We start from the raw sequence: 27576 nt of genomic DNA on the forward strand, positions 1-27576 counted from the left end.
TAATGATGTGATAACTAATGATGACTGTCAAACAACCTCTCTGGTGTCAAAGTTAACTATTACAAGTCTACTGCTCAAGGTTTTCACTTATTTAGGAAGATTTTAAAATAGGTCAAATTTAAAATCTTACAATGTTCTTACTTTTCTCTCTCTCTAAACCCAGTTTTTCTCTTCCTCTTCTTGTTAATCTCTGTCCATGATTCGACTCTGAAATAATTCCCTTTAATTCATCTTCCTTCTCATTGCTTCTGTTGTTTCTTTCTACTGGTTAAAGTCAAGCTCTGCAGGGTGCTTCATGGGTTCCCCTGTTCATTCATGTCCTGAATGCACCATTGCACCAAATGTCAACTTACACTTACAGAGACTTTGTGGATGAGAACCTGGGCAGTAGGTTCCAAGAGTAAGGTCAGACTGATACACATGTGTTTAACGTTGTTTAGTGCAGCAATATGATTGTGATACGTGGGACAAGACTGCAGGATGCTTTATTTTTTGGAATATTTGAAAGCCAGCAATATAAACATATACAAAAATGCTTGGAGGACCATTTAGGGTTCCAGCATGGACCCTAGTTTGAAAGCCTGTGCTTTATAGTTAGATTAATTAACCCTTTTCCTCCTGCCTATGGTCCTGTTCCATTTTCCATTAATTGGCATTAGTGTTCTGACAGTAGTGGCTTTTGAGAAAGGCAGTGAAGAGAAGGGCAGCTTTGGTATTATGGTTGGTGATCTATTCCTACCAGAAGATAATTGGAACTTCAGCCTTCTAACTCTACATATTTCTTTAAAAGAAAACATTGCCCAAGAGATAATGCTCATTCTCCAACCCATCATATGGTGAGACGTTTTTGTGTTTGGCAATCAACATGCTCTAACTATTAGTCCTTAATTTAATCAGAGAGAGAAAATAATAAAAAAAAACATGATATGAAAAATAATTGCTCAGGCATTAGAAGCAAAATATAACATAACATATCTTAATTATATGTTGAATACATTTATCAGCTTAACAGTCCTGTAGCAAACAACCAGCAAGTGCCAATGAGAATTTATCTTTACCTCATTTTGATCCCCTTAATGTTTGATTTCTCTGAGTCAGTTACATTGTCTAAGAGATAGTGCTCATTCTCCAACCCATCATACTGTGAGACGTTTTTGTGTCTGGCAATCAACAAGCTCTAACTATTAGTGCTTAATTTAATCAGAAAGAGTGAGCCCTGTATGGGGAGGTGGGTCATTGGGAGGATAGCCGACCCATTGCAGTAATTGCATCCAATTTTCTCACAATCACTCCTGTTATGATTAAGGTTTGAATGTTGCCTAAATCCACTCCCAGAAGAGCAGAAGTTTACCTCAGTGTTTTAGTTTAATTGCAGTATTTATATTTAATTATAGTTTGAATGAATAAATGTTGGTATAAATATCGCTATATGCTACTGCATTTAAGCATGGTTTGTAACTTACTGAAATATCTAAATGAATCATGCCATTTCTGAATCTCTATTGCTCTGTCATCTCTTCTGCTCTCACTCCATTGAGATCCCAATGTTTTCAGAGAACTTAAGTTACAGTGCACCTTTGAAACATGCCACCAAATCTGCTCTTTCTGGATACATTTCTTGGTTAAGTGCTTGAAATTTCTTGGATGGCACATCCAATGTAAAACAAAAAGAGTCATCAATTGGTATTTGGTGCACCATTTGCAAAGTTCTGGTGGAGTGGGGCAGACTGATTCCAAAACTATGTTTTCTGCAAGGATCCTGCTTCCTGGGCTCAATAGCTTTGTTGTATTCCATCCTTTCTTGCATCCTAATTCTAAATTCACATCCACTTTAATCAAACACTTCACTTTCCTGCATTTGTCAACAGTACAAGAATGTACTTTTCCAAAACAAAATATGGGATGTACTGAAGATGTGAAATGCCTAGAAGTGCTCTTTATCCTATTACTTTATTTTCTTTTCCTGTTTTTCTTTCACCCACCTGCCCAAGGCAATTCATCTTTGGGCCTCCCTCTGACTCCTCACACTGTACCAATGCTGGGTATATGGTAGAACAACTAGTAGAGCCACTGTCTCACAGCTCCAGAGATCCCGTCCTCGGGTACTGTCTATGTGGCGTTTGCATCTTCGCCCTGTGACCACATGGGTTTCCTCCCGGTGCCCTAGTTTCCTCCCAGATCCCAAAGATGTGGGTTGGTAGGTTCATTGGCCACCGTAAATGGCCCCTGGTGTGTAGGTGAGTGATGGAATCTGGGGGGTAGTTAATGAGAATGTGGGCAGAATAAAAAATGGATTTAATGTAGGATGAGTGTAAATGATAGTTGGCGTTGATGGTTGCCAGGTCAAGTTGATGGTTGGCGTGGACCCAGTGAGCTATAGGGCCTGTTTCCATGCTGTATCTCTCTCTGACTCTATGACTCTTATCCTGAGCTAATATATCCAGATCTCTTTTAAAAGGTTTAACCTCGTAAAGGCCAGTAATCTGCCACATCTCTGACCTTCTCTTGCTCCTCATGGAGCAGATGCTTTGGTCTACTTTCACTGCTCCACTTACACTGGGCCTATCCAGGAAAGTTTGCAGAAGGCCTAAGCCCACCGGTTGGTGTTAAGCTACATGTCTATACATAAAGCTATCACCTTTTGTGATCAATGAAATAGCTTAATCTCAGAGTACAAAGACAGATCCAATTAAAAAAGTTCTTGGTTCCCCTGGGAGACATCCCTGCCTATTAGATTATTCATTATGTTCATCTGTGTATTTTGTACTGTTTTCCATTGCTCAATTCTTAATGAGAAATTGCTTGTTATGATGAGTTATGATACTTTTAATTAGTGACAGAAGTTTGATTGATTACCACACAACAAAATTAAAATACCACTTGTAGTCAGAAAACTTGGCCATTTTTATAAAAGCTTGGTCAGTTTCTTAAAAGTTATTAATTTGTTATGCAACCCTTTCGCTGTCTGCTGTGTTGTCATTGAATCCAATCCAAGCAATAATTTCTCAAAGTTTTAATGAACTGTTTAATTATGTTTATTTTTAAATTGTCACGGTTGTTCTCGGTCTCAGCACTTTGTCACTCTATTAAACTATTGTAATATATGCAGTGCTCCATTCAGCGTTCATCATGTTGTTGTCCTAGAGTGGATGGGGAATAAAGCTTTTGGAAAGGATAATTGGTTTTTGAGCACGTGCTTTTGCCCAACTATGCCCAATGTCTACCAGGTCAAAATGTAAAGGCTTTGTACGGAGATAGATTTCTAGAAGTCTCTGTCATGCAACGTATGAGTGTCATGTGAAATGTTGTTAGTAGACAGTAGAATTATTGGCAGTAGCTTTCAAAAGGAAAATGAATATATACTTAAAACAGAAACATTCGCAGGGCTCTGGGGAAAGACCGGGACCTATCGGATAGAATTTTCAAAGAGTTAGTACAGCATCGATAGGATGAATTTCTACCTACTCTGTTATATTATGCCTAGAGAGTGACTTTGAGACAGGAGGAATCAATGAGAGAGGATTTAAGGATGGAATCCAGTTTCCCACAGTCCATGCTAAACATAACACTCAAACTTGTTTAAAAATGCAAGTGTTCCATTGGGCTTGCATCAAGGAATCAGGAAAAATAGATCAGTCTCTTTATGGTTCGGATTGTGAGCTTGTTGGAAATTGAGTTCTTCATATTTTGAATTGGGTGAGGGTTGGGAAGTGATCAGGGAGTTTGTTTCTGGAACAGTCCAAAGGAGATTGGAGTCTTGAACTGAGGGTTCAGAAAAAGGTTGGGAGCTGAGGTTTGGATTGTGGGAATCTAATTGTGTGAGAGCAGTGACAGAACACAGGATTCAATGTAGAGGGTGCTGGGTGGGTAGAGTGGGAAACAGGTTTGCTTGATGACATTTAGAGGAAGTCCACAAGTAGCATAATGGAGGCACTTACCTAATGCATTTGATTCTTCACACCTCACTTCAACCTGTCAGGCTTTCCAAGGGCAGGGAACCTAGAGTTCAGGTGGGAAAAGGAAATTAATAAGGAATTGCACAACCAATCAAACCCTGTAATCTTTTGTGTCCACCACCTTTTACCTGCATCATTAACGCTGGAAGTGGAATCTAAGTTGGGGTCATATTCACAATTAAAAACAAATTCTTGCAGTTTCCAGTAAGTAAAATCACAGCACCAAATGAAAGTGACTCATATTGAAATGTCATTGGATTCTCTTGCCTAGCAACTGGAGTTCACTCAATATCGTAGTGCTAAACAGGTGCTGTTCATAGCACAAGCACCCAATCAGTTGGCCCACAAAAAGATTGGGAAATTGGTGAAAGTTCTTGTTAAATGTTCATTGGCATGGTTTTACCTTGAATCCTGTGCAGGACTTTGCCTGCACATATCCCCTTAGAAATTACCTGCAGAAGTTGCAGCTAGTTTGCTACTGCCCTGCTGACCACTGGGAAGTGAGTATAAAGAACAATCTCCAAGTTGTCACAGTGCAACAGCACAAACGGCTGCAATTAATGTGAGGAAAAGTGTAGAAAGTGGGGCACAGTGCTCTTCTGGACACCTCCCATGTGATGGTTTGACCTGGTCAACTTCCTGGGCCACAAGAGGCCCCAAGACACTGTGAGGTACGGCATATCAAGGGGACTGTGATTGCAGCCTTTTTCACCAAGGCACATAAATAGGAGTGGCCGCAATCATTATCAGCAATATGTGTGGAAAAAGGTGGAGCATAGGAAAATCAATTATCAATTTATGGGACTTCTAAGTTTACTTTGAGTAAAGACACATGTAATAGGTTGTGCATTCAACAATGAATTTCTATTGGTAAATACAGAAATGCAAGTAACTGGGATAATCCCCCAGTGTTTGCTGATTAATCCAACATGATGGTTATTAGTGTGATCTAATTGTGCAAAATGGCTTTTATGTGCAAATTGCATGTTAAGAAAAATGTGGTCAAATAGGTCCAATTTCTCGGCATAGATCTATTGGAGAGTAGAAGAGATATGTACACTGCTCCCACCCTCCACCCTCGCCCTCATGATGCGTTAGTGTGAAAATGATGAGAATGTAACCTCCGTTTACTATTTCTGGCAATGTCAAAACCACTGAAATAATACAAACAGAAATCCTCCTCCTGTATATATCCTTTGCCTTAGTTCTGTGACCAGAGGTGGTCTAACCCACTCCCTCCCCTCCACCCTCATATCACTCACCAACTGTTTCCATGTGTTCAGTGACCCTCTGCCTTTCTGTCACAGGTGGGATCTTTGAATTAGTGGAAGGTGGCACCGTGGGAGCAGAAGAGCTGGCCTTCAAATTTGCTGTCAATAACATCAACAGGAACAGGACGCTGCTTCCCAACACAACTCTGACATACGATATTCAAAGAATAAATATCTATGACAGTTTTGAGGCATCCCGGAAAGGTACGTCCCTGTTTCAGGAGATGTTGCTTGCTTTGTTTTGGCAGCTACTTGACATAAATACATTTTAATATTCTGCCTCACTTACCTTTAGCTGTGTGCTTGCGTTTTTCTTTAAATCATTCACTTTATCCAGTTTTGTCCCCGAAAGTGGTAACACATGTTGATACGGCAGTAAAGAAGGTGTACGGTATACTTGCCTTTGTCGGTTGGGGCATTAAGCATAAAAGTTGGAAGTGTTGCAGCTGTATAAAACTTTGGTTCGGCCATATTTTTAGTATTGTGTGCAGTTCTGGTTGTCACAGTACAGAAAAGATATGGAAACTTTGGAGAGGGTGCAGAAGAGGTTCACCAGGATGTTGCCTAGGTTGGAGAGTTATTAGCTATAAAGAGAGGTTGGACAAACCTCTGGAGTGGTTTGTTTTCTCTGGAGTGTCAGAGGCTGAGGGGTGACTTGATAGAAGTATATAAAATTATGAGGCACAGATAGGGTAGATGTCAGTCTTTTTCCCAGGGTGGAAATGTCGTGTCTAGGTGAGAGGAGGAAAATTTTTTACACAGAGGGTGGTTGGTGCCCGGAAGGTGCTGCCAGGAGAAGTGGTGGAAGGAGATACAATACCAATGTTTAGGAGGCATTTAGACAGGTACATGAACAGGCAGGGGATGGAGGGATACAGAACATGTGCAGGCAGATGGGATTAGTTTAAATTAGCATCGTGGTTGGCACAGACATTGTGGGCCGAAGGGCCTTTTCCTGTGTTGTACTGTTCTACGTTCAATGTTCACAAGAATTCTCCTTTGAACACTGACTTATTTTTAGGTCCTCTTTCATGGGCAAGTGGTCTCTCTTCATCTGTACACTTGGATATTGAGAGATATTCAACTATAGGCTTTGGCTTGCATGGGGACTTGATTTGGAATGATTTTTTGAAAATTGATCATGAGTAAACTTGGGAGTTGTGTGTACTTCAATAAGTGACCTTGTCCTTTCTGCCACAATGTCTGGACCTCAAAGTGCCTGCACTGAATAGTTGTAAGTCAGTGAACAGTATGGGATGAACAGTTTGAAAGAGTGGAGAGAGGTATTTACAGACATCTCACTTCCCCATTGGTAACTTTGACATTGGGATGATAGAGAAGATTGGAGGACTTTGAGCTCTTGTTTCCAACTCTTGCTTTCTTTGGCAGCCTTCCCAAGAAAGATGCAAGTAATGGTGCATTTCCTTTTAATACTGCAGGGGTGGGACTCGTTCCTTGTGTTAAAGCATTCTTTTCTGGGCATGCTCCACACTATTTCTTTGCTGCATGTGTGCGTACAAATATAGCAGCAGTGGCATCAAACATACATTACATTCCAATAGATGACACCACTGCAGATTCAACATGCTTTGGGCATCCATGCATTGAAACTCCAGGCCAAGACCTCCTCTCTGCAGGAGGAGTAGTCTTCCTTGAACTGCCTTCAAAGGCCTCACTTTTTCCAATGGACAATCATATTTATATGGGAAATTAGACAGGGGTAAAATTGAGAAAATCTGAGAGTATTAATATAATCCAGCAAAGCAAAACAAATTTCAGTTGCTGTGAGATCAAAGTTAAAGATAGAGGAATGCAGGACATGGCACCTTCCAGCTCTGGAACAGCCAGAAGATGACATCCCATTAAACATGAGTCTTATCATTTGTCAGAATGCTAAAGAAATAAAACAGTGGCCTTCCATGTACAATGTAATGGAGCTTTAAATGCCCAGAAAAGAACGTCACATTTAGAGTATCACTGCAAAATGGAAGTTGTCTTCTTGTGCATGCTAAAGCAGCTGATGATTAAACAGAAGTTTTTGTGGTGTTAATTACTGCCCAAGGGATATTAAGAAATCACTAATATTAAGACCCAATGCTACTCTCTACTTGTTTTTGTTTGTTATTTTTTTATTCTAATTGTGTTTGTTTCCTATAAAAATTGTGTATACTTTATGTTTAATTTGTGTTTTTCTTGTGAATGCTGCTTATATGATGCTATGTGCCTATGATGCTGCTGCAAGTAAGCTTTTCATTGCATACATGTGCATCTGACAATAATCTTGACTTTGACTCAACCTGCGAAAGGGTGGTGGGTTGGGTGGGGGTGAGGCCTGTGGGAATTTGGAGTTAGTGGGTATGGGTCATGGATATCCCATATACTAGTACACTACAAACTGCAGGGGTCTTCCCAATTCCTTCACAAAGTCAGATAAAGCCAGGACCAAGCTCAGTCTGCCAACACTCACACTCCAAGTGCACTCATGGAGAATGTTTGCTCAGGGAATGAGTCAGTGAGAGAAAATTGCATTTATTTTAATATAAATAAGCAAATGCACCTTAAATTATCTTCCATCTCACGGTCATGGCCTTCTCCAAGTTAATTCTCTCGATGCTAAAGTCAACAGATATGGTCTGATATAATGAGATTTCTTTGCAAATTATACAATGAAAGATTCATTGGCAGTGTCACTATATCAACACATGCTTGTCACAGTTGGTGGTTCTGATTTTTTGATTCAGCCTGTGATCAGCTGTCTTTGGGAGTGGTGGCAATATTCGGGCCTTCTCATAGCTCCTCGTCCAATGCCGTTCAATCTATCTGCAATGCACTGGAAGTCCCTCACATCCAGATCCGATGGAAGCATCATCCCATGGACAACAGAGACTCCTTCTATACCAACTTTTATCCTGACTATTCCTCGCTGAGCTATGCTATTCTGGACCTTGTGCAGTTTCTTAAATGGCGGACAGCAACAGTAGTTTATGATGACAGCACTGGTAAGTCAACATCTGTGTTCATAACTAAATGGAGGGATATGTCCATGAAACAGAGAGCGGATTCAAATCAGAGAATGCAGTCGTAAAACAACATCGCAGTGAAGGAGGCCCTTCAGCTTATCATGCCTTTATTGGATCTTTGAAAGAGCACAAATTACTTCCACAGCCCTAGGTTCTCTCTATAGCTCTTGAGGTATTTATTTTTTCACTACTTCACTTCCACCATTTTTTCAAGTGGGGCATTTAAGATCATAACAACTCACTGGATCCCCTGATCCTGCCATCGGAAACTGTTTATCTTTACTTACCCGATCAAAGCCTATCATAGAACACAGAACATTACAGCACAGTACAGGCCCTTCGGCCCACGATGTCATGCCGACATTTTATCCTGCTCCAATATCTATCTAACCTTTCCCTCCCACATAACCCTCCATTTCTCTGTCATTCATATGTCTATCTAAGAGTTTCTTAAACATCCCTAATGTATCTGCCCCCACAACCTCTGCCAGCAGTGCGTTCCACGCACCCACCACTTCCTGTGTAAAAAAAACTTACCTCTGACATCCCTCTGATACCTCTGACATAGTGGTGCTTTATCACCACTATTTCAATTGTCCCTTTGCCTTGTCTGCCCCAAGGGCAGTCCTACTTTCTCAAGTCTTTCATTCCTCACGCATTTCAACAATTCTTCTCTTGCGTTTCATTCTTCTCAAAATGTGCTTCTGAAAATTGGCCACAATACTCCAGATGTAGACTCACTAATGTTCTTTAAATGCCCAGCACTACCCTCTCACTTTTATAAAAGATGCCTACATTGTTACTGCTAAAAGAATTACAGATCTGTTTAACAGACTTCTCAGCCTGTCGTAATGCTGGTAAGGATGTGCACATCTATCTCCAGCTCTCTCTGTCCTGGCATTCTTTGAAATTTTATCAATTATTTATATTTCCTCTCCTTGTTCTTCTTACCAAAATGAATCATCTTCTCCACATTACATTGAGCCTACCATGTGTCTGACCAATTCCCCAGTCTGTCACTGCCATCCTGCACTCCATTACTATACTTCTCACTCATTACCACGTTCCTGAGTTTTGTGCAAACATTGTCATTTTGTCCTGTATTCCCAAGAACATGCCATTAAAATATTAAAGACAGCGGTGGTCCCAACACTGAACACCAGAGTTTACTTCCTGCACAGCCTGAAAAACAATTGTTCACCACTACCTTCCAGTGTCTGTCCCTTATGCATGCAACAATTGTCCCTTTCATATGTCTTTGGAAAGTCTATGTAAAAATCAGTTGTACTACTACTTTTGTCATTATTTCATCAAACCTCTGTTATTTTTGGCTCCTAAGCATCTCACATATCTTTTGATAACCAATTTACCACTTATATTTATACAAACATGCAGATATATAAATTAAGAGAAAGAGCAGGACTCTTGGGCCCCCAAGCCTGCTCCACCATATACGTAATTAGATTCTGTCTGATCTCATTGCAACCTCAGCTCCAAATTCCTGTTTACCCCTGGATGCCTTTCACCTCCTTACTTTCAAGAATTTCTTTACTTATGCATTAAAAGTATTCAAAAACTCTGTTTCCAGAGCCCCTTGAAGAGTGTGCCAAAGTTTCACAACCCGCTGAGGAAAAAAATGCCTAATTTCTGTCCTTATCTTTAAACAATGACCCCTGGTTCTAGATTCTCCCACAGAGAAACATCCTCACCATGTCCTCGCAGGATTTTCTATGTTTCAATCAAGTTCTTTCTCACTCTCCTAAACTCTAGCAGATACAAGCCTAGCCTGTCCAACCTGTCCCCATAAGACAACTATGAACTTTTGGTTTCTTTTTTATGTTAGCTATAATTGCATGCTGCTTTTGTCTCTCATATATTCTTTTCCCAATCTACTATTTGCATTGAGCTAGGATTTTTACTGTTTTTGAGCCTGATACTTATCATAAGCCATCCTTAGTGCATTATTTAAATCTCAAATATTTAGTCATCCTGGGAGCTCAAGTAGTCAATACCCTTTCTTTCTTGTCAGATTATATTCAGTTCCCAAACCATGAACTCTTTGAAAGATGTCCATTGCTTTTATCCTGTTTTACCCACCAGTCTTTGATTCCAATCACTTTTGCTAAATCCCTCTTCAACATTCAAGCTCTTCTTCATATATTTTTACATTTGATATCATCTTTTCATTTTCTATAACTAAACCTGCACAAAGTGTAACAATAATACAATCAATATTTTCCATTGGTATTAACTCCAATTTCCCTAATTGTATCACTTCATTCCACAAAACAAGATGCATCAATTCTTCTTTCAGCAATAACTGATTGGAGTAGGACTGAATCCATTACAACTTCTTAATCTGTTCTACATATTTCAGGAACACCATCTCCTCTTTGCTCTTGGCACTGTTATCTTCCCAATATACAGGAAGTCCCCGGGTTACAAATGGGTTCCGTTTTTGAGACTGTTTGTAACTCGATTTTGTGTGTAACTCGGAACAGTGTCCGCACATGCGCACTTGGGCCAGGGATCGCGACCGCGCATGCACACTTGGGCCGGGGATCGCGGCCGCACATGGCCCCGGCCGCACATGCACACTTGGCCTGGGGACCACGAAGGTCAGTTCGTAAGTACGGACATTCGTAAGTCGGGCGTTCGTAAGTCAGGGACTTCCTGTACTTAGAAACTGAAGTCTTCCATTAACGTTGCCCTAAATATCTTGTATCATATTGTAATTTCCCATGAACGTCCTTCTCTGTCTCCTAGCCACTACTTGATGTCTCCATCACTCAATACTTTTCTTGCGTCCCTCAGCTGCTGTCAAATAGATCCTGTGTTGCATGGCTATGCCCTTCATTCTTATGTAGTTTAGTAATAGTATCCTTGATCAACTGACTTACCCCTATATTTTCTTTTCCTTCCTTGGCTTTCCTGAGTACATTGTATTAAATGTTAATTCCTGCACTTATTTGAGCCAGGTTTCCATTATTGGCTCTTTTATGATCCTCCATAATTATGCTCCTGAACCAAACTAGTTCAGCAGGCTCCATGTGCTTACTTGCATGAACTGTAAACACCTTATTCTACCTCATATTTCCTTCTTCCCCATTTCTGATTCTTCCTTTTTTTAAAATGGCGCTCTTTATTCTACTGTTGTTTAGCTCTCTCTGTCTTCTGTGTAATCTGCTTCATTTTGGCATCTTCCCACTGTTAAATTATTCTAAATCCTTTCCCCACCTTGTTGAGATGCAATCCATCCAGGAAAATTACTATCCCATTACTTGTCCCAGTGGCTTCTGCACTATTTCTCCAGCCTTGCATACACATGTCTAATCTTTGTCCTCCTATTCTTACCAGCATACAATACAGAAAATAATTCAAAACGCTATTACTTTTAAGGTCCTTCTCTTAAATTTCCACCTTGTTCACGATGCACCCTCTGTAGGACTTCAACATTTTTTCCCCACCTTAATTATTCTTGTTTGATAAAATTAGAATATGGATTTTTTCCAATATGATTGTTCATCCACTGGCATTGCTGTGGCACTTTAATTATGAATTACTGAACCTCTAAGAGATTCCTCTCTCTGTTCTTGGTTTACTGTACTACCGGACATTCTGCAACACCATGGATGTAGTAAGTGAACGTTATCATGTTCATTTTACAACACCTTATTACAATTACATAGGGTCTTGGTGAAACCATACCTGGAACATTGTGTGCAATATTAGTCGTGCTTCCCATATTTGCTGCAGAAGGGATTGCAATTAAGCCCAAAATTTGGCAGTCTTTTTATTCCAAAACTACAACCAAAAGTTCATTGGCTTTTGTAAATACTGAGGAAATTCAGAGAATATATTAAGTAACTGCCTTTTTTAAATTAATTAATTTACTTAATTCATTGAGAATTCTTTTAAACTTTTTCACCCAGAGGGTGGTTGGAATCTGGAACGTGCAGTCTGAGTGTGTGGTGCAAACAGGTACTCTCACTACATTTGAACAGTATGTAGATGAGTACTTGAATCGCCAACACATAGAAGACTGCAGACCAAGTACTGGTAAATGGGACAAATATAGAAGGGTACGTGATAGCATGAACATGGTGGGCCGAAAGGACTGTTTCTGTCCTCTGTATAATCTAACTTTTACTGTTAGATTGTGATTTGAGATTCATGTGGATCAGATGATTCTGGTACTGTTATATAAAAAAACAAGGAGGAAAAGGGGAGGACGTGGCAGATTGTAAACTCAATTTGATGGGACATACTGCACATCAGAAATAGCTTTTCTGCTTTATCATTGAAGGTCTCATACGTTTGCAAGAGTTGATAACAGCTCCCTCCAGGTACAATATCCGGCTAAAGATTCGCCAACTTCCCATCGACTCGAACGACGCCAGGCCTCTCTTAAAGGAGATGAAGCGAGGCAGAGAATTCCGCATTATATTCGACTGCAGCTACACAATGGCTGCTCAGATCCTGAAACAAGTGAGTTCCTTTCATTGTAGCTGTGGCTTTGTACTGTTGTTTATATTAACCCACTGGTAGGGTACAATGTATTGCATACTGAGGACTGTGTCAACAAAACCAGCAGCGGAGTGTTGTTTTTTGGATGTGAAGTTCTGTTTGCTCTGCTAATTGTGTTTACTTTCACTGTTGTTAGCTGGATTCTGTAACTTAGAAACTTGTGTTTGTTTGTTATGAGCAGATCGTGCATCAGTGCCGCATATTTCAATGCGATAGTAGCCACTTCTGGCAGAAGTCCTGCCCATTGGCTGGGCACTTCCAGTTGCTATTCACCCTAACGTGGCTGGAATTTCTCCGGCATCATTTATGCACATGACATTATTAATGTGTACAATGCTCATCTCTGCCTTACCAATAAGGAATTGGAGCCATACTGTGTGACCTATGACCTTTGGTTTAAAGCTCAAACCCCCTCCAAAGCAAGTTGGCTGGGAATCTTGAAGTATAGGGTCCCAAGAGGGATATAAGTGTGTAGCTCTCTGTGTGTACCTGCCTGAGTTTTCAGTGCAGATCATTCTGCTATAACTTGATAGTTGTGTTTCTAAGAAACTTCACATTATAGAAAATTGTGTTATAAAAACAATTGTGTCAATGGGAAAATGGGGGTTAGGGGCTAGAGAGCTTCAGACTCGCAATAAGAAACTTATTTTTCTGGCAGGATTTTCTAAAATAAAAGTTTTTAATAGCTATGTTTAATTTGTAACTGCAAGCAAAAAATACTTAAGGCTGTGTGTCACATTGTTTTATAAAGTATCCTTGCACATTTTTCAATAGAAGCCATTGCTGGGCAGTTTCCAATGGCCTCCTCTGGTGAAACTAGCAGCCTGTGTTCTTTGGAGACAATGATGTCTAATTACTGTGGGGAAGTTACATGGAAACAGTTTTTCTTTCCCAGGGCTGCTTTTTCCCTGCTTGTCAATTTCCAAAGTAACTTCTTAGTGGTTCTCTAATTCCTGATTGAAATCGCTTTATAACTAATTAAGCCCACATAATACAAATAGTGTTCCCTAATTCATTGTGTTATATCCAATTCCCATTATGGAAACACACAGTATAGCAGAACTACCTGTACTGTATCTCTCAGCACTGTCAAATACATGCACAACACTTATATAAGTTGCAATCTCTACCTGAATAATGAGCCTATGCTGTGTAGAGATTCATGGCACTATACTCAAACTTTGAGAATAATTACAGCTGGAGAACAGGTGTAGCCACACACACTGAAGATACGTATTCCCCCATTCCCCCGTTTTCCCTCCCCCTCCCCCCGACACACTTTAAATTTCTGCACTGTGGATGCCATGGAGGGAGTTCTTGAAGGCTGTGATGTGCTTCCCATGAATCCGAGCAGCAAAGTTGCAGCACCTGTAACCTCTGTCATTGGAAGCCACGCACATCCTGTTTTGATGCAGCAATTGGGCTGAACCAATTTTTAAAATGAAAATTTTCCCAAATTTGTGAGATTTTGGAGGTCTCCTGATCAGGTATTAGTGCTACATGCAACAGCTGTTTAGCATACTAAATTCAGGTGAAATCCAATTTCTATGCAAATGCAGTAATTGAGTGTAAAAACATTAAAAAAAAAGAAAATCATACAATCTTTCTAATGGGTAAAGATAAGAATAATCTGCAATGCCCGTTTAACTCCAGCTTTGATTTTAAAAAAATGTACTACAACGTTATATTCAATAAATTTAATCTCTGCTGATTTAAAAAAGAATTAAACTCCATTGCTCAGGAAGTTATTTCCCAACAATACAGCTCAGGGTTCTGATGAAAGGGCATTGATCTTGTTTCTCTCTCCATGGTTACTACCTGACCTACTCATCACTTCCTGTTTTAAATTCAATTACTTCCCCCCCCCCCCCCATTTTTTTTTGCCCCTGTAAATGGAGGTCTTGTTTTTTTTTCACAAGGGGTGCTATTTGTAGAATTAGGATGAGTATTAGAAGTTACAAATTTATCCTGAATTGGAATTGTTAGTAAACTGTTTCTCCCTATGGTGATTATCCAGACATTTTGTAATCTGGACATAATTTTCTCCCTTCCACATACCCCTTCCACATGCCATTTGTCACTTAAAGGCATATTTTACAGTAGCCAATTAACCTACCAACATATGTGTATGCCTGCTTAAGTATGTGGGAGGAAACCAGAGCACACAGTCACCAGGAAACCATCCAAGCTCCACCCGAGGTCAGGATTGAACCCATGCCCCTGGAGCTGCGAAGCAACAGCACTAAATGCTGCACTGCCGTGTGCCCTCATTGCCATCGTAGAAACAGTGTGTCTAATTGCTCTACATGTTTTGAGAAGTGACTCCTTGTTATGAGCTTCTACTCAAACTCATTTGCAAGTCACCAAAGTACCAAACATGCATTATAGAGATACTGTGATATATAAGCAGGGTTCCCGCTGTAGGCTGATTCATACAGTTGAAAATAGGTTTATCGGAAAAAATAAACATTTTAGTCAGTGTCATAATTGCGATAAAATCACTGAAATTAACTTTCTCAGTAAATTTTAAAATGTTCAAAACCTTTTGCAAGTTCAGTGTCCTTGCAAACTAATTTCTGAGAGCTTCCACATCGAATCAGCAACTTTCTCAGTTAGCTGAAACTCACAGTGGTGATTCATTTATCTGGGCCATGACCAGATTTTGACCAGTTTTGTTGCCTTCTAGATTTGTTTCAAGCTAGTGCATTAGATTGTGGAAACTCATACAAAAGATTATGTACTGAAAGTTCTGCCACTATTTGTACTAATTTCCTCATTATTGGGTGAAATTAATAAAAGATGAAAAAACTGAGTGAGCAGAAGATCCATGTTGAAATGTATTTCCACAAATAACTTTTAGAATCCTTAACAGGAAATTGGAAAGGAAATTCTTGAAAGGGAAGAGAGCACTGGCAAACAGTATCAGAGTGAAGAGCTGGGACATTGCAATGGAATAGGTTGAGTTGCCTCTTGCAATTCATATGGATTAAAAAAAATCATTGTTAATCCCTCATGAACATTAAATCAGCTAATCTCAATTGAGGCAGTGAAAATGCTGCAATTGGCCTTTGTGCTTGGAAGGGGTGAGATAACTGAGGCTTCAACATCCTGATCATTCACCATTGACTTGTGTGCACACCCAGCTCGGTAATCTTTCCATACTTGTCTGAGATCACACATAATGGCCACTTTGCGTGTAGAGTTGAAACCTTACATGGGTGTGGAGAATGAAGATGAGAAGGGTGGGGAAGTTATATCTTTTTCTCCAACAGTCAAAGGATTAAGTTTAAAATTTATTTTAAAAAGTACAGTAAAAGTATGAAAGACCTCTGTCCAATATTTTTTAAGACTCTGACAAGTCCAAAACATGTGAATTAAGGAAGCCACTCCGTTATTGCATTTGTCACAGTAAGGAGATATATCAGAATAAAAACGGGATAGTTTATCTTTAGACAAGTGAGCTCTATGGACCACTTTAAATTGAAGGAGAGAGTGACGAGCACATAATGATGAAATATTAACCAACTTGAAAATTTCATTCCAAGTTTCCTCAGAAATTGACATCTGCAAATCTTGTTCCCAAGCATTTTTAATTTTATCTAGTGGCACCTTACTCATTCCTTTATAAGATATAACTTTGAAGGCTTCTGATTGACATATTCTGGCTTTTATTTCTCTTATAGCCAGGAGACCAGTATTGCTTAACTGGAAGGAAGTTACTCCACCTACGCATGTTCAATGGTTACGGGATATTATGTCATACTTGAATCTAGAGAAGATTCGCTGTTCAGTTTTTGAATCTAACCTAGACTTTCAAACCCTGTGGGGACCCTTTTTGAACTATTTTCAAAATCTCTGATTTGAGGACTAAACTGCAGATATTGGCTGACACTGTTACGTTTTTTAAGGTTTTTCCTTGCTGTTTCTTCTATCTAACAGCTTCGGGTTTTGGTAGTGGGGGTAGATTTTTTTTTGTAATAAAATATTTCAATTTTTTCTTTCCTTATTAACTAACTACTATATGTGATTATTGACAGAGTATTGTAATCCTAAGTATGAATTAATACAATGTATTCAGTAGTATTTTTACTTTCTTTTTTGATGCATGTACTCTGTATATTTTTCATGGATTTAATAAAAATATTGTAAAGAGAAGGGTGGGGAAACATTCTGCATGGGTTTGACTGGCACATTAAGAAAAATGCTTAAACTGTAACACACCTTTCTCTTCTTTTCTTTTTAGGCAATGGCAATGGGGATGATGACCGAATATTACCACTACATTTTCACAACTTTGGTAATACATTTTGCTGTTTTATCTGAATGTAAGCACTGGTTAAGAAGATTGTATTCCATCTATTTTCTCCATCAGGCAAATATTAAACATTTAACACATACAACATATTCATTCATACCTCTCAGCTGTCTGATACTACTGAAAAACATACAACTAGATCGTCCAAACAGGGAAGAGGCCTTTCTGGACCTTGTGTTGGGAAATAAGTCTGGCCAGGTGATCGGAGAGTCAGTGGGAGAGGAATTTAGAAACAGTACCAGGATTCTATAAGTTTTAAGATAGTTATTGATAAGGATAAGGATGAGACTGGACCAGGGAGGAAAGTGCTTAACTGGGGAAAGGATAATTACAATGTATTTGGCAGAAGCTGGGCAGAGTGCATTTGGATCAGCTGTTATTGGGTAAGTCCACATCTGGCGCAGGAGTCGTTTAAAAGCCAGCTAGTTCAAATTCAGGACCAACGTGTTCCTGTAAGGAAGAAAGACAAGTCTGGCAAGGTTCGGGAACCTGGATAAAAAGTGATGTTGTGAATTTACTCAAAAAGAGAAAGGAAGCATATGGAAGGTTTAAAAAGCTGAAATTGGACAAGGTCCTTGAGGAATATAAAGGAAGCAGAAAAGAACATAAACAGGAAATCAGGAGGGCCAAAAGGGGCCATGAAATGTTCTTGGTGAGTAGGATTAAGGAGAACCCTAGGCATTTTATACATACATTCAAAACAAGAGGGTGGCTAGAGAGGGTAAAACCTCTCCGGGACAAAGAAGGGAATTTATGCCTGGAGCTCGAGGAAGTGGGCAAGATACTAAATGAGTACTTCACATCGGTATTTGCGATAGAAGGACATGGAGGATGGTGAGATCAGGAAGGGGTATGCTAATACTCAATGGCATATTGGTATCAAGAAGGAGGAGGTTTTGCGTATTTTGAAGAACATTAAGGTGGATACATCCCCAGGATCTTATGGGATCTGTCCTAGATTATTGAGAGATGCAAGAGAGGAGATTGCTGGGGGCTTAACGGAGATCTTTGTATCCTCTTTAGCCTTAGGTGAGGTCCCAGAGGACTGGAGAATAGCCAATACTTTTTCCTTTGTGTAAGAAGAGCAGTAGAAACAAACCAGGAAATTATTGGCTGGAGAATCTAACATCAGTGGAGGGGTGTTATTCTGGCTGGAGGAAATTATTCAGGCTTGGACAAAAATGTAGCTGGGCAGATTAGTAACCTTGCAGAGGACACGAAAATCATCAGAGTTGTGGATTGTGAGGAAGGTTGTCAAATGATACAGCAGAGTAGAGATCAATTGGAAATATGGGCAGAGAAATGGCAGATGAAGATTAGTCTGGACAGGTTTGACGTGATGCACTTCGGGAGGTCAAATGTAAGAGGAAAATATACAGTAAATGGCAAGTTCCTTAGGAGCATTGATGTACAGAGGAATCTTGGGGTACAAGTACTCAGCTCTCTGAAAGCAGCAACACAAGTAGACAGGGTGGTAAACAAAGCATGTGACATACTCACCCTTATTGGTTGGAGCATTGAGTATAAAAGTCGGGAAGTCATGTTGCACCTGTATAAAACTTTGGTTTGGCCACAGTAGGAATATTGTGTGTAGTTCTTCTCGCTGCATTACAGGAGGGATGTCGAGGCTTTAGGGAGGGTGTAAAAGAGGTTCACCAAGACATTGCCTGAATTAGAGGGTATTAGCTTATAAGGAGAAGTTGGACAAACTTGGATTGTTTTTTTCTGGAGCATCGGAGGCTGAGGGGCAACCTGATAGAAGGATATAAATTTATAAGAAGCATTAATAGTGCAGATCGTCAGGCTTTTATTCCCATGTTGGAAATGTCAAATACTAGAGGGCATAGGTTTAAGGTAAGAGGAGGAGTGTTTAAAGGAGATTTGCAAGGTAAGTTTTTTACACAGTGGTAGGTGTCTGAAGTACGTTATCAGGTGAAGTGGTGGAAGCAGATACTAATAAAATTACTGGAGGGGATTCTGAGGGGCAGGATCTATCATCAGTTGGAAAGGTAAGGACTGATTAGGGATAGTCAGCATGGTTTTGTGCAGGGGAAATTGTGTCTGATGAAATTGACTGAGTTTTTTGAAGAGGTAACCAAGAGGATTGATGAGAGCAGGGTGGGAGATATTGTCTACATGGACTTTAGCAAGGCTTTAGACAAGGTCCCACATGGTAAGCTAGTCAGGAAGGTTAGGTCATATAGGATCCAGGGTGAACTAGTCAATTGGAAACAAAATTGGCTTGGTGGAAGGAGACAGGGTGGTAGTGGAAGATTGTTTTGCAGATTGGAGACCTGTGACTAGTGGTGTATTGTAAGGATCAGTGATGGGTCCACTGTTGTTTGTTATATATATTAACAATGTGGATGAGAATGTAGGTGGCCTGATTAGTAAGATTGCGGATGACCCCAAAATTGGTGATTCGGTGGGCAGTGAATAAGGCTGTCTACAGCTACAACAGGATCTAGATCAATCGGGAAAGTGGGCCAAGGAATGGCAGATGGAATTTAACTCGAACAAGTGTAAGTTGTTGCATTTTCAGAAGTTAAACCAGGACAGAACATATACAGTGAATGAGAGGGCCCTGGGAAGTTTGTAGAACACAGAGACCTAAGGGTACAAGTACATAATTTCCTGAAAGCGACAACATAGGTAAACAAGATGGTGAAGAAGGCACGCTTGCCCTCATTGGATGGGGCATTGAGTACAAGAGCTGGGACATTATGTTACAACTGTACAAGACATTGTTGAGACCACATCTGGAATATTGTATGCAGTTCTGGTCACCATACTTTAGGAAGGATGTGATTAAGCTAGTAAGGGTGCAGAAAAAATTCACAAGGATGTTGCTGTGACTGGAGGGCTTGAGTTATGAGGAGACACTGGATAGGCTGGGAGCAAAGGAGGCTGAGGGATGATCTTATAGAAAATTATGAGGGTATAGTTAGGATAGATTTTCACAGTTTCTTTTCATGGTAGGGAAGTCTAAAACTAGAGGGCATAGGTTTAAGGTGAGAGGGGAAAGATTTAAAGGAGACCTAAGAGGCAAGTTTTTCACACAGAGGGTGGTGGGTAGATGGAACGAGCTGCCAGAAGAAGTGGCAGAGGTGGGTACAATTACAATTTTTAAAAGACATTTGGACAGGTACATAGATTGGAAAGATTTAGAGGGATGTGGGCCAATCACAGGCAAATAGGACTAGCTCAGATCAACATCTTCGTTGGCACGGATGAGTTGGGCACAACAGCCTGTTTCCGTGCTGTTTTACTCTATGAGTCTATAATGTTTGGCAGTTGACCACAAGCAAGTTACAAAAGATGTTCGGTACTCACAAGGCATTGTTTCATTTCACTGATGTGGGCCACTGACAAAACATTTAGTTTAGATTTTACTTTTTATATGCAGTTCATTGTGTTTGTTATTAGTTTAAACATTTTTTTCTCTTTGTGAATATGATTAGATGTGGGGAAATCATATTCTCGCTCCATTAAGGATCTGAGATATGTCCTTGGAATAGCTGGGCATAGTTTCTGCCAGGGTATCAACTGCAAAATGAAGTCTATTAAAGTCTACCACCTGCTCAGAACTGAAAATGAGACGAGAGTATAACAGGTTTCATCGTGTGATGCAACTGCAAGACTACAAGTTCATTCCAACTGACCTGATAGCATAATTTCTGTAAAAAAATAAACCAAGAAAATTTTCCATGTGTTTATTTGCCAGAGGTGACCTGGTTAACCTTGCTTTGATCACAAAGTTCTGTCAAACTGCACTTTCCCCACACTGCCTAAAAACGTGATTGTTTTCTACATATAGCAAACAGCCATCTGAAACCCACCTTACGTTACAAGGCATATGTTCCAAGACTTTGTGATATCTCCATGTCTAAAATTGCCAATAACAGGATAAAAATTCATTAGAAAGAGCAATTCCAATCTGTTCTACGTTGTACAAGCCATGGTAGACACCATTCATGTGTGTTTCATCAGATGACAGATTCTGTAAGTCCCTATTGTGTAAATATTTTTCTCACAAGTACATATATATAGGATAGAACATCAAACATTACAGCACAGTACAGGCCCTTTGGCCCACGATGTTGTGCCGACATTTTATCCTTCTCTAATATCTATCTAACCCTTCCCTCCCACATAGCCCTCCATTTCTTTATTGTTCATGTGTCTATCTAAAAGTCCCTTATATATCCCTAATGTATCTGCCCCCACAACCTCTGCCGGCACTGCATTCCATGCACCCACCACTCTCTGTGTAAAAAAAACTTTTCTCTGACATCTCCATTATATCTTCCTCCAATCACCTTAAAATTATGCCCCCTTGTGTTAGCCATTGTCACCCTGGGAAAAAGTCTCTGACTGTCCACTTGATCTATGCCTCTTATCATCTTGTACACCTCTATCAAGTCACCTCTCATCCTCCTTGTCTCCAAAGAGAAAAGCCCTGGCTCGCTCAACCTATCCTCATAAGACATGCTCTCCAATCCAGGCAGCATCCTGGTAAATCTCGTCTGCACCCTTTCAATAGCTTCCACATCTTTCCTATAATGAGGCGACCAGAACTGAACACAATACTCCATGTGGTCTAACCAGAGTTCTGTAGAGCTGCAGCATCACCTCGCTGCTCTTGAACTCAGTACCCCGACTAATGAAGGCCAACAAACCATAAGCCTTCTTAACAACCCTATTGACCTGCGCAGCAATCTTGAGGGATCTATGGACATGGACCCCAAGATCCCTCTGTTCCTTCGCACTGCTGAGAGTCCTGCCATTAACCTATATTTCACATTCTTAGTCTAACATTTTTGAACCCATTCAAGAAAACTCTCTGTTCTCCCAATGTGATTGAATCACTAATCCAGTCTTGACGTTCAGAAACAAAACACAAAACATTCTTGGTTTGGGAAGCTATTCCTGTCCCTCAACTTGTTAATTGCATGTGATCCAATCATTGGTAGATTCTAGGTTTCTAATTATCCGCCTCTAGTTTGTAGCCCATTAACTCTAGATACGAAACATTGATGGTGATTCCTCTTTCAAACATCATCCTTTTGGATGTCATAAAATTGATTGACTTTATTGACCTTTTTTACTAAATTTTCCTGCTCTGTTTTAGAGATCTTGGTTGGGTATTTTCATTTGAGTTGTTGTGTGTGTGTGTGTGTGTGTGTGTGTGTGTGTGTGTGTGTGTGTGTGTGTGTGTGTGTGTGTGTGTGTGTGTGTGTGTGTGTGTGTGTGTGCACCCTGTATTATAGTTCCACCCAGTCACTTCCTTAGATAAAGTTATCATAAATTGTCTACCTTTGATAATGCATTAAGATAAAAATATTAAGTACAAAAAGATGTAAACTACTAACAATAATCCTCTGTGAGGGATGTGAGCAATGTTTTCTTTATGATGGGAAGATCCTCTCCTTAGTTGAATGTGTGGAATATTTTAAGTTTTTAAAAGATTTATTTGGCTCAAATACAAATTACCTCACATTCTGTGACAGTTCAGCAACAATATATCTATGGTACCAAGATTGTTATTTTACATTTTTGCTGCAAGGCTGATGAAGCTTCCCCTACTTGTCTGCTTTAGTTAATGTTGTTCTACAGAAGTAGACTCATGGGTCCAAATGAATTGGACTTTTATGTTAAACGAACTGTTTTAGAATGATCCCACACTGATAGTCAAAGCATTGTGTTCAGGAGCTTGGCGTTGGTTTAGGATGCCGCTGCCAGCTGGCAGCTTTGAATGCTCCCCTTTGAATAGGCAGCATGGCAGGTGGATTTTGCATGGCACCTTAACCCTTACAGAGCTTGTTTTGTTAGATATCGGTGCAGTTCTGGAAGTGTACAACATGGATTTACAGATTTTTAGAACAACAAAAGATGCAATTCTAAGGGAGAAATATATGTTCTTTTTTATTTGTTGTTTGATAGTTTGTTTAATAGGGAAGATAAAATAGTGAATATGAAAGATAGCATTAGCTGCTGGGTGAAGTGTAGCCTGTGGAGGGTAAGATAAGCACAATATTATAGATATCCAGAATGATTCTTTGTTATGTTTTAGGTAAGAGACTCGGTTGGCTCTTACTTTACAATCAAATACCTGGGAGCAATTGCAAGGAATTATTCTAATAAGATCACATGATTTAGGAGACACCCTAAGTAAAACTTGATGACTTAGTAAACCCTGAAATGGGATGTTAGCCTTGCCATGCCTCTCCCATCTGTGAGTTTATTGCCAGCATTTGGCTTTCATTATTTTTCCACTCTGCTTTCCCATCCTTTCCTGTCCCATGATTACACAGAAGCTCAAGCCTCTGCTGAACTCTTTTCACCTTCATTCAACAATCTACACGTTTAGAGAGCAGGGACTTGAGCTCTAATCATTGATGTCAAAATTATTGCTTTGTACTGTTAGTTCAAAAGAAAGTTTCCAAATTCTCCTCTTGTATCTCTGTTATCTCATTTCCATCATTGTTTTGTAAAAAATACTTTTTCTTAATACAAAATGTCACCATTTTCAGTTCAGAGCCCTTCTCACTTAATGGGAATAAATCAACACATAGGGAATATATTTTTTTTTATTTTATCCATCTTGCCTTTCAAATGTTGAGGGATTAATTAAGTACATAATTAAAATGATTAACACTTTGAGCCATTGACAATGTCTGCATTTGGGAGCAAAGTTGTTTAAAAGGATCTCAAATCATTTTTCATTTGAGAAAATTATGCATGATTGTCCAGTTCCTGCTTCAGCTGAGCTGGATTTAAGTGCATCACTGAGTAGCCTAAAAGATTTTAATAATATTTCCACAGGGCTACCAATGACACATATAACCATTTTGTACGTTTCGCAACGGCATGTGGCCCCGTTGATTGTCTTTATGTAACATCCTCCCAGTAAACAACCCAACTGGGGATTTGTTACATCGTGAAGCAAAAGACTCACATCTGTTCTAATATGCAACAGCTGTAGAAATGTTCTGTTGGTTTTCAATAAGAGCATTAGTACATAAAAAAGGATGCTATACATCGTAAAGTTGAAAGATATACATGATAACTTAATATTTCATGATACATTCAACTATTAGAATGAAGCAAGCAAGATCGTATCTGAAAACACGGCAGCCTTGGAGGGGTACTTAATTACGAAAACTGTTCTTTGTTTTATTAAAGCTTAACTGTTCTGCCATTTGTTTGCGTTTACAGCATCAGATAAATCATCCATTAAATGATCATCACATGGAAACATGGATTGGTGAGGGTTTGAGCAAACATATTGGATGAGCTTTGTGATCCACTCAACTCCATCCTCTTATCCAAGTGGTAAAAGGTCACAGTCGGTGGAACCAGAACACACTTTCCAATCACTTTCCTGCACATTTCATGACATGTAACTTAGTTGCAAGGAACCATTAAGATGAATACAGGGAAACTTAGACAGGAGTACAAGAGTAGAAAAAAGTTTATTTGTGATGAGAGTAAGGGATGAAAATGAAAGAAAATAAATTGAAATTAGTTAGTTACAGCGTCTTTTAAGGTGTTTGATATGTAATGTTTGAATGTGCAGTATTTTGAAATTTTGCTATCGTAATAATACTAGTTTAATATTATTTGTTGTGATATATTGAAGTATAATATTACTGTTTTGCACAGTTGCTGATTTTTTTAAAAAAAGTGTAGCCCAGTGATTTACAAGTTATCCTCAACATTAAGAATGCATGTTATCTTTCATTTCACCACACTAGTTTAAATGGGGCACAGAGAAACAGACATAGTTGATACGAAGGACAACTCACAAGCCAATAATTGTCTTACATCTTAGCTTATGTAACACCAGTAAATAACTTATCTATCTCAACATCCCATATTAATGACAAAATTCATCAATTCCTTCTGGTGCTCTTTAAGAGCATGAGTCACAGAGAATGAAAAGTGTCAATGAAGAAGAGTCAAAGTAGAAAGAAAATACCACAATAACTTATGATTTAGCAAAATTTGGTCATTTCAGTTCTGTTAGTCTGCCTGCCTCTGCTGATCAACTCTGCGGTTTTGAACACTGAGGCAAAGGAATTTAGCTACAAGAAATTGCTGCGAATTTAAATTAATAGCAGTGAGTGAAGACACCAATAATGTGTCAACGGATTAAGCAAGGAGATTGCCGTTCAAACAAGAAGGTTTCCAAGTTAGAACACTAGAGTTTGCGGAGTTGTGTGGCCTCAAACTGAGTGGTAGGTTGTCAGAAATAGCCCTGAACTTTTGTTGGTAGTGCATATGTATGTACAGGATCTGGATTTTGTTTTACTTAATCATTGTAAGTGAGCATCATTTTGTAGGTAAATGTTAAAAAAAATGTTGAAGTGTGTCTGAAGAGCTATGATCTGCAGGGTATTAACCTGGTGCTGGAAGGTGGGATTCGTTTGAGTAGCTCTTTATCAACCAGCATTGACACGATGTGCTCCCTCTGTGTCATAAATTTTGGTTTGTTTCCATGATTTAATGCCTGTCCTTAATCTCCCATGTAATAAGTGGCTGGCTAATGTAAGTGACAACACTCTTGGGTCACCCAAACCTCAGTAAGCGCAGCTAAAGTGTGCAGATGATACTTGTGTTTGTGTGCATTCAGAGGCCAAGCTCCAAGCCATCATCAACATGTTTGGTCAACAGTATGAAGAGATAGGCCTTACACGTAACATCTGCAAGACAAAGGTTCTCTATCAGTTGTCCTCATGGCCTTCTGGCCACAAATGTTTATGAAAAGACCCAGGAAAATGTGGACCAATTATTACATCTTGGAAACCACCCTCAAAGAAGGCAAACATCAATTATGAAATTCACCACCAACTTTTATGCATCAGCACTGTTATGCAGTAGACTAGGTGACCGTTTCGCAGAACTCTTGTGCTCTGTCCATAACTGCGACCTGCATCTTTCCCATTGCTAGTCACTTCAACTCCCCTTCCCACACTATCACTGATATGACAGTCCTTGGCCTCCTCCACTGCCAGGAGAATTCCAAGCGCAAATTGGAGGAACAGCACCTCATTTTCTGTCTTGGAACCTTGCAGCCTAATAGCATGAATATTGAATTCTCCTACGTCAGGTAATCCCTACAACCCCCACCCCCCACCATACTTCTTCTCTTCTTCCCTTTCCATGCCTTTTTCTCCTCTCTCTTCTTACCCTTGACCCATCTCCCGGTGGATCTGCTCTCCCCTCCTCCCCCGCACCTGCCTATCACTATCGCTTACCTGCATCTACCTATCACCATCCTGTGCCCACCCCGCCTCCCCTCTTTTGTTCACCTATCACTGCTCTGCTTTTCCCTCCTATATATCGGGCTTCCCCTTTTTCCTATCTTCAGTCCTGAAGAAGGGTCCTGACCCGAAACGTTGACCGTCTGCTTTTCTCCATGGATGCTGCCTGGCCTGCTGAGTTCCTCCAACATCATTGTGTTTTTCATCTAGATTCCAGCATCTGCAGTCGTTTGTTTCTCATGCATCAGCACAGCCTTTAGTCAATTGGGGTAAAGGGTAGTTTGAAGATCAAGACTCAGACCAGGCAAAAAACTTGAGGTCTACCAGGGAGCAGTGACCCCTGCCCTCCAATATGCTTCTGAGACCTGGACTACTGACAGCAGGCATCTCAAGACACTGGAAAAATATCAGTAATACTGAATTTGGAAAATCCTCCAAATCCACTTGGAAGGTTAGTGAAGTAATGTCAGCGTCCTGTCCTAGGCCAATGTCCCCAACTTTGGGGCTCTAGTTGGACTCAGTTATCTCCATTGAGCGGGCCATGTTGTTCATATGCCTGCCACCAAACTCTCAAAAAGGATACTCTATTTCCAATCTCTGTCACAGGAAGAGATTATGAATTGAATGGAGGAAAAGGTTCAAGGATGTGTTCAAAGACTCCTTGGAAAAAATGCACCATCTCCATTGAGACCTGGGAATACCTGGTCCATAACCACTCAGTGTTGAGTAGGAGCACTTGGGGTGACACTGAAGTAGTCCAGAAATAGTCTGCTGCCACAACCCCAAATTGTGTGGTCACATCTGACAGCTTGGCCTCATTCCAAAGGAACACTATTGTGATCCAAAAGGGTGACATGTGTTTGCAAAGCTGTATCATGGTAAGTGTGATCACCTGCAGAATAAAAGGAGGAAAAGAGAAAATTGGTGGATAAAGGAAACAAAAAAGAAAAATAGATGTTCACACTGTTTGTCTCATCAGTTTTATTTCTCTACCTTTCTTTAATTTTGCATGCTAATGAATTCAGAGAAATTAAGCTTTTATTTCAGGTTTGCAGTCATTCTAATCCTTTGAAAATTTCCACAAACTTCCTACTTTCCCAAACATTTGCCAGCCATTTAAGACTTAAATGCCCATTTGGGGAGCTCAGACCTCAACCTTGTTGATCAGCAGAACTCTAACGGCTGCTGGTCTCCACTGGTTCATTAAAACCGGGACTGGCC

The 27576-nt window shown here is 39.9% G+C and overlaps 1 protein-coding gene across 1 annotated transcript in view; it reads left to right on the forward strand.

Moving 5' to 3' along the window:
- The window catches only part of LOC127581567 (glutamate receptor ionotropic, kainate 3-like), a 429084-nt gene that overhangs the window by 146507 nt on the left and 255001 nt on the right, over positions 1-27576 (forward strand). Inside the window, 4 exon segments of the mRNA XM_052036033.1 lie at positions 5264-5431; positions 7969-8226; positions 12554-12735; positions 17018-17071. Of these exon segments, the coding sequence (XP_051891993.1) occupies positions 5264-5431; positions 7969-8226; positions 12554-12735; positions 17018-17071 (662 nt within the window).

This window comes from Pristis pectinata, chromosome 22, assembly GCF_009764475.1.
Source record: "Pristis pectinata isolate sPriPec2 chromosome 22, sPriPec2.1.pri, whole genome shotgun sequence".
Classification (NCBI taxonomy): domain Eukaryota; kingdom Metazoa; phylum Chordata; class Chondrichthyes; order Rhinopristiformes; family Pristidae; genus Pristis; species Pristis pectinata.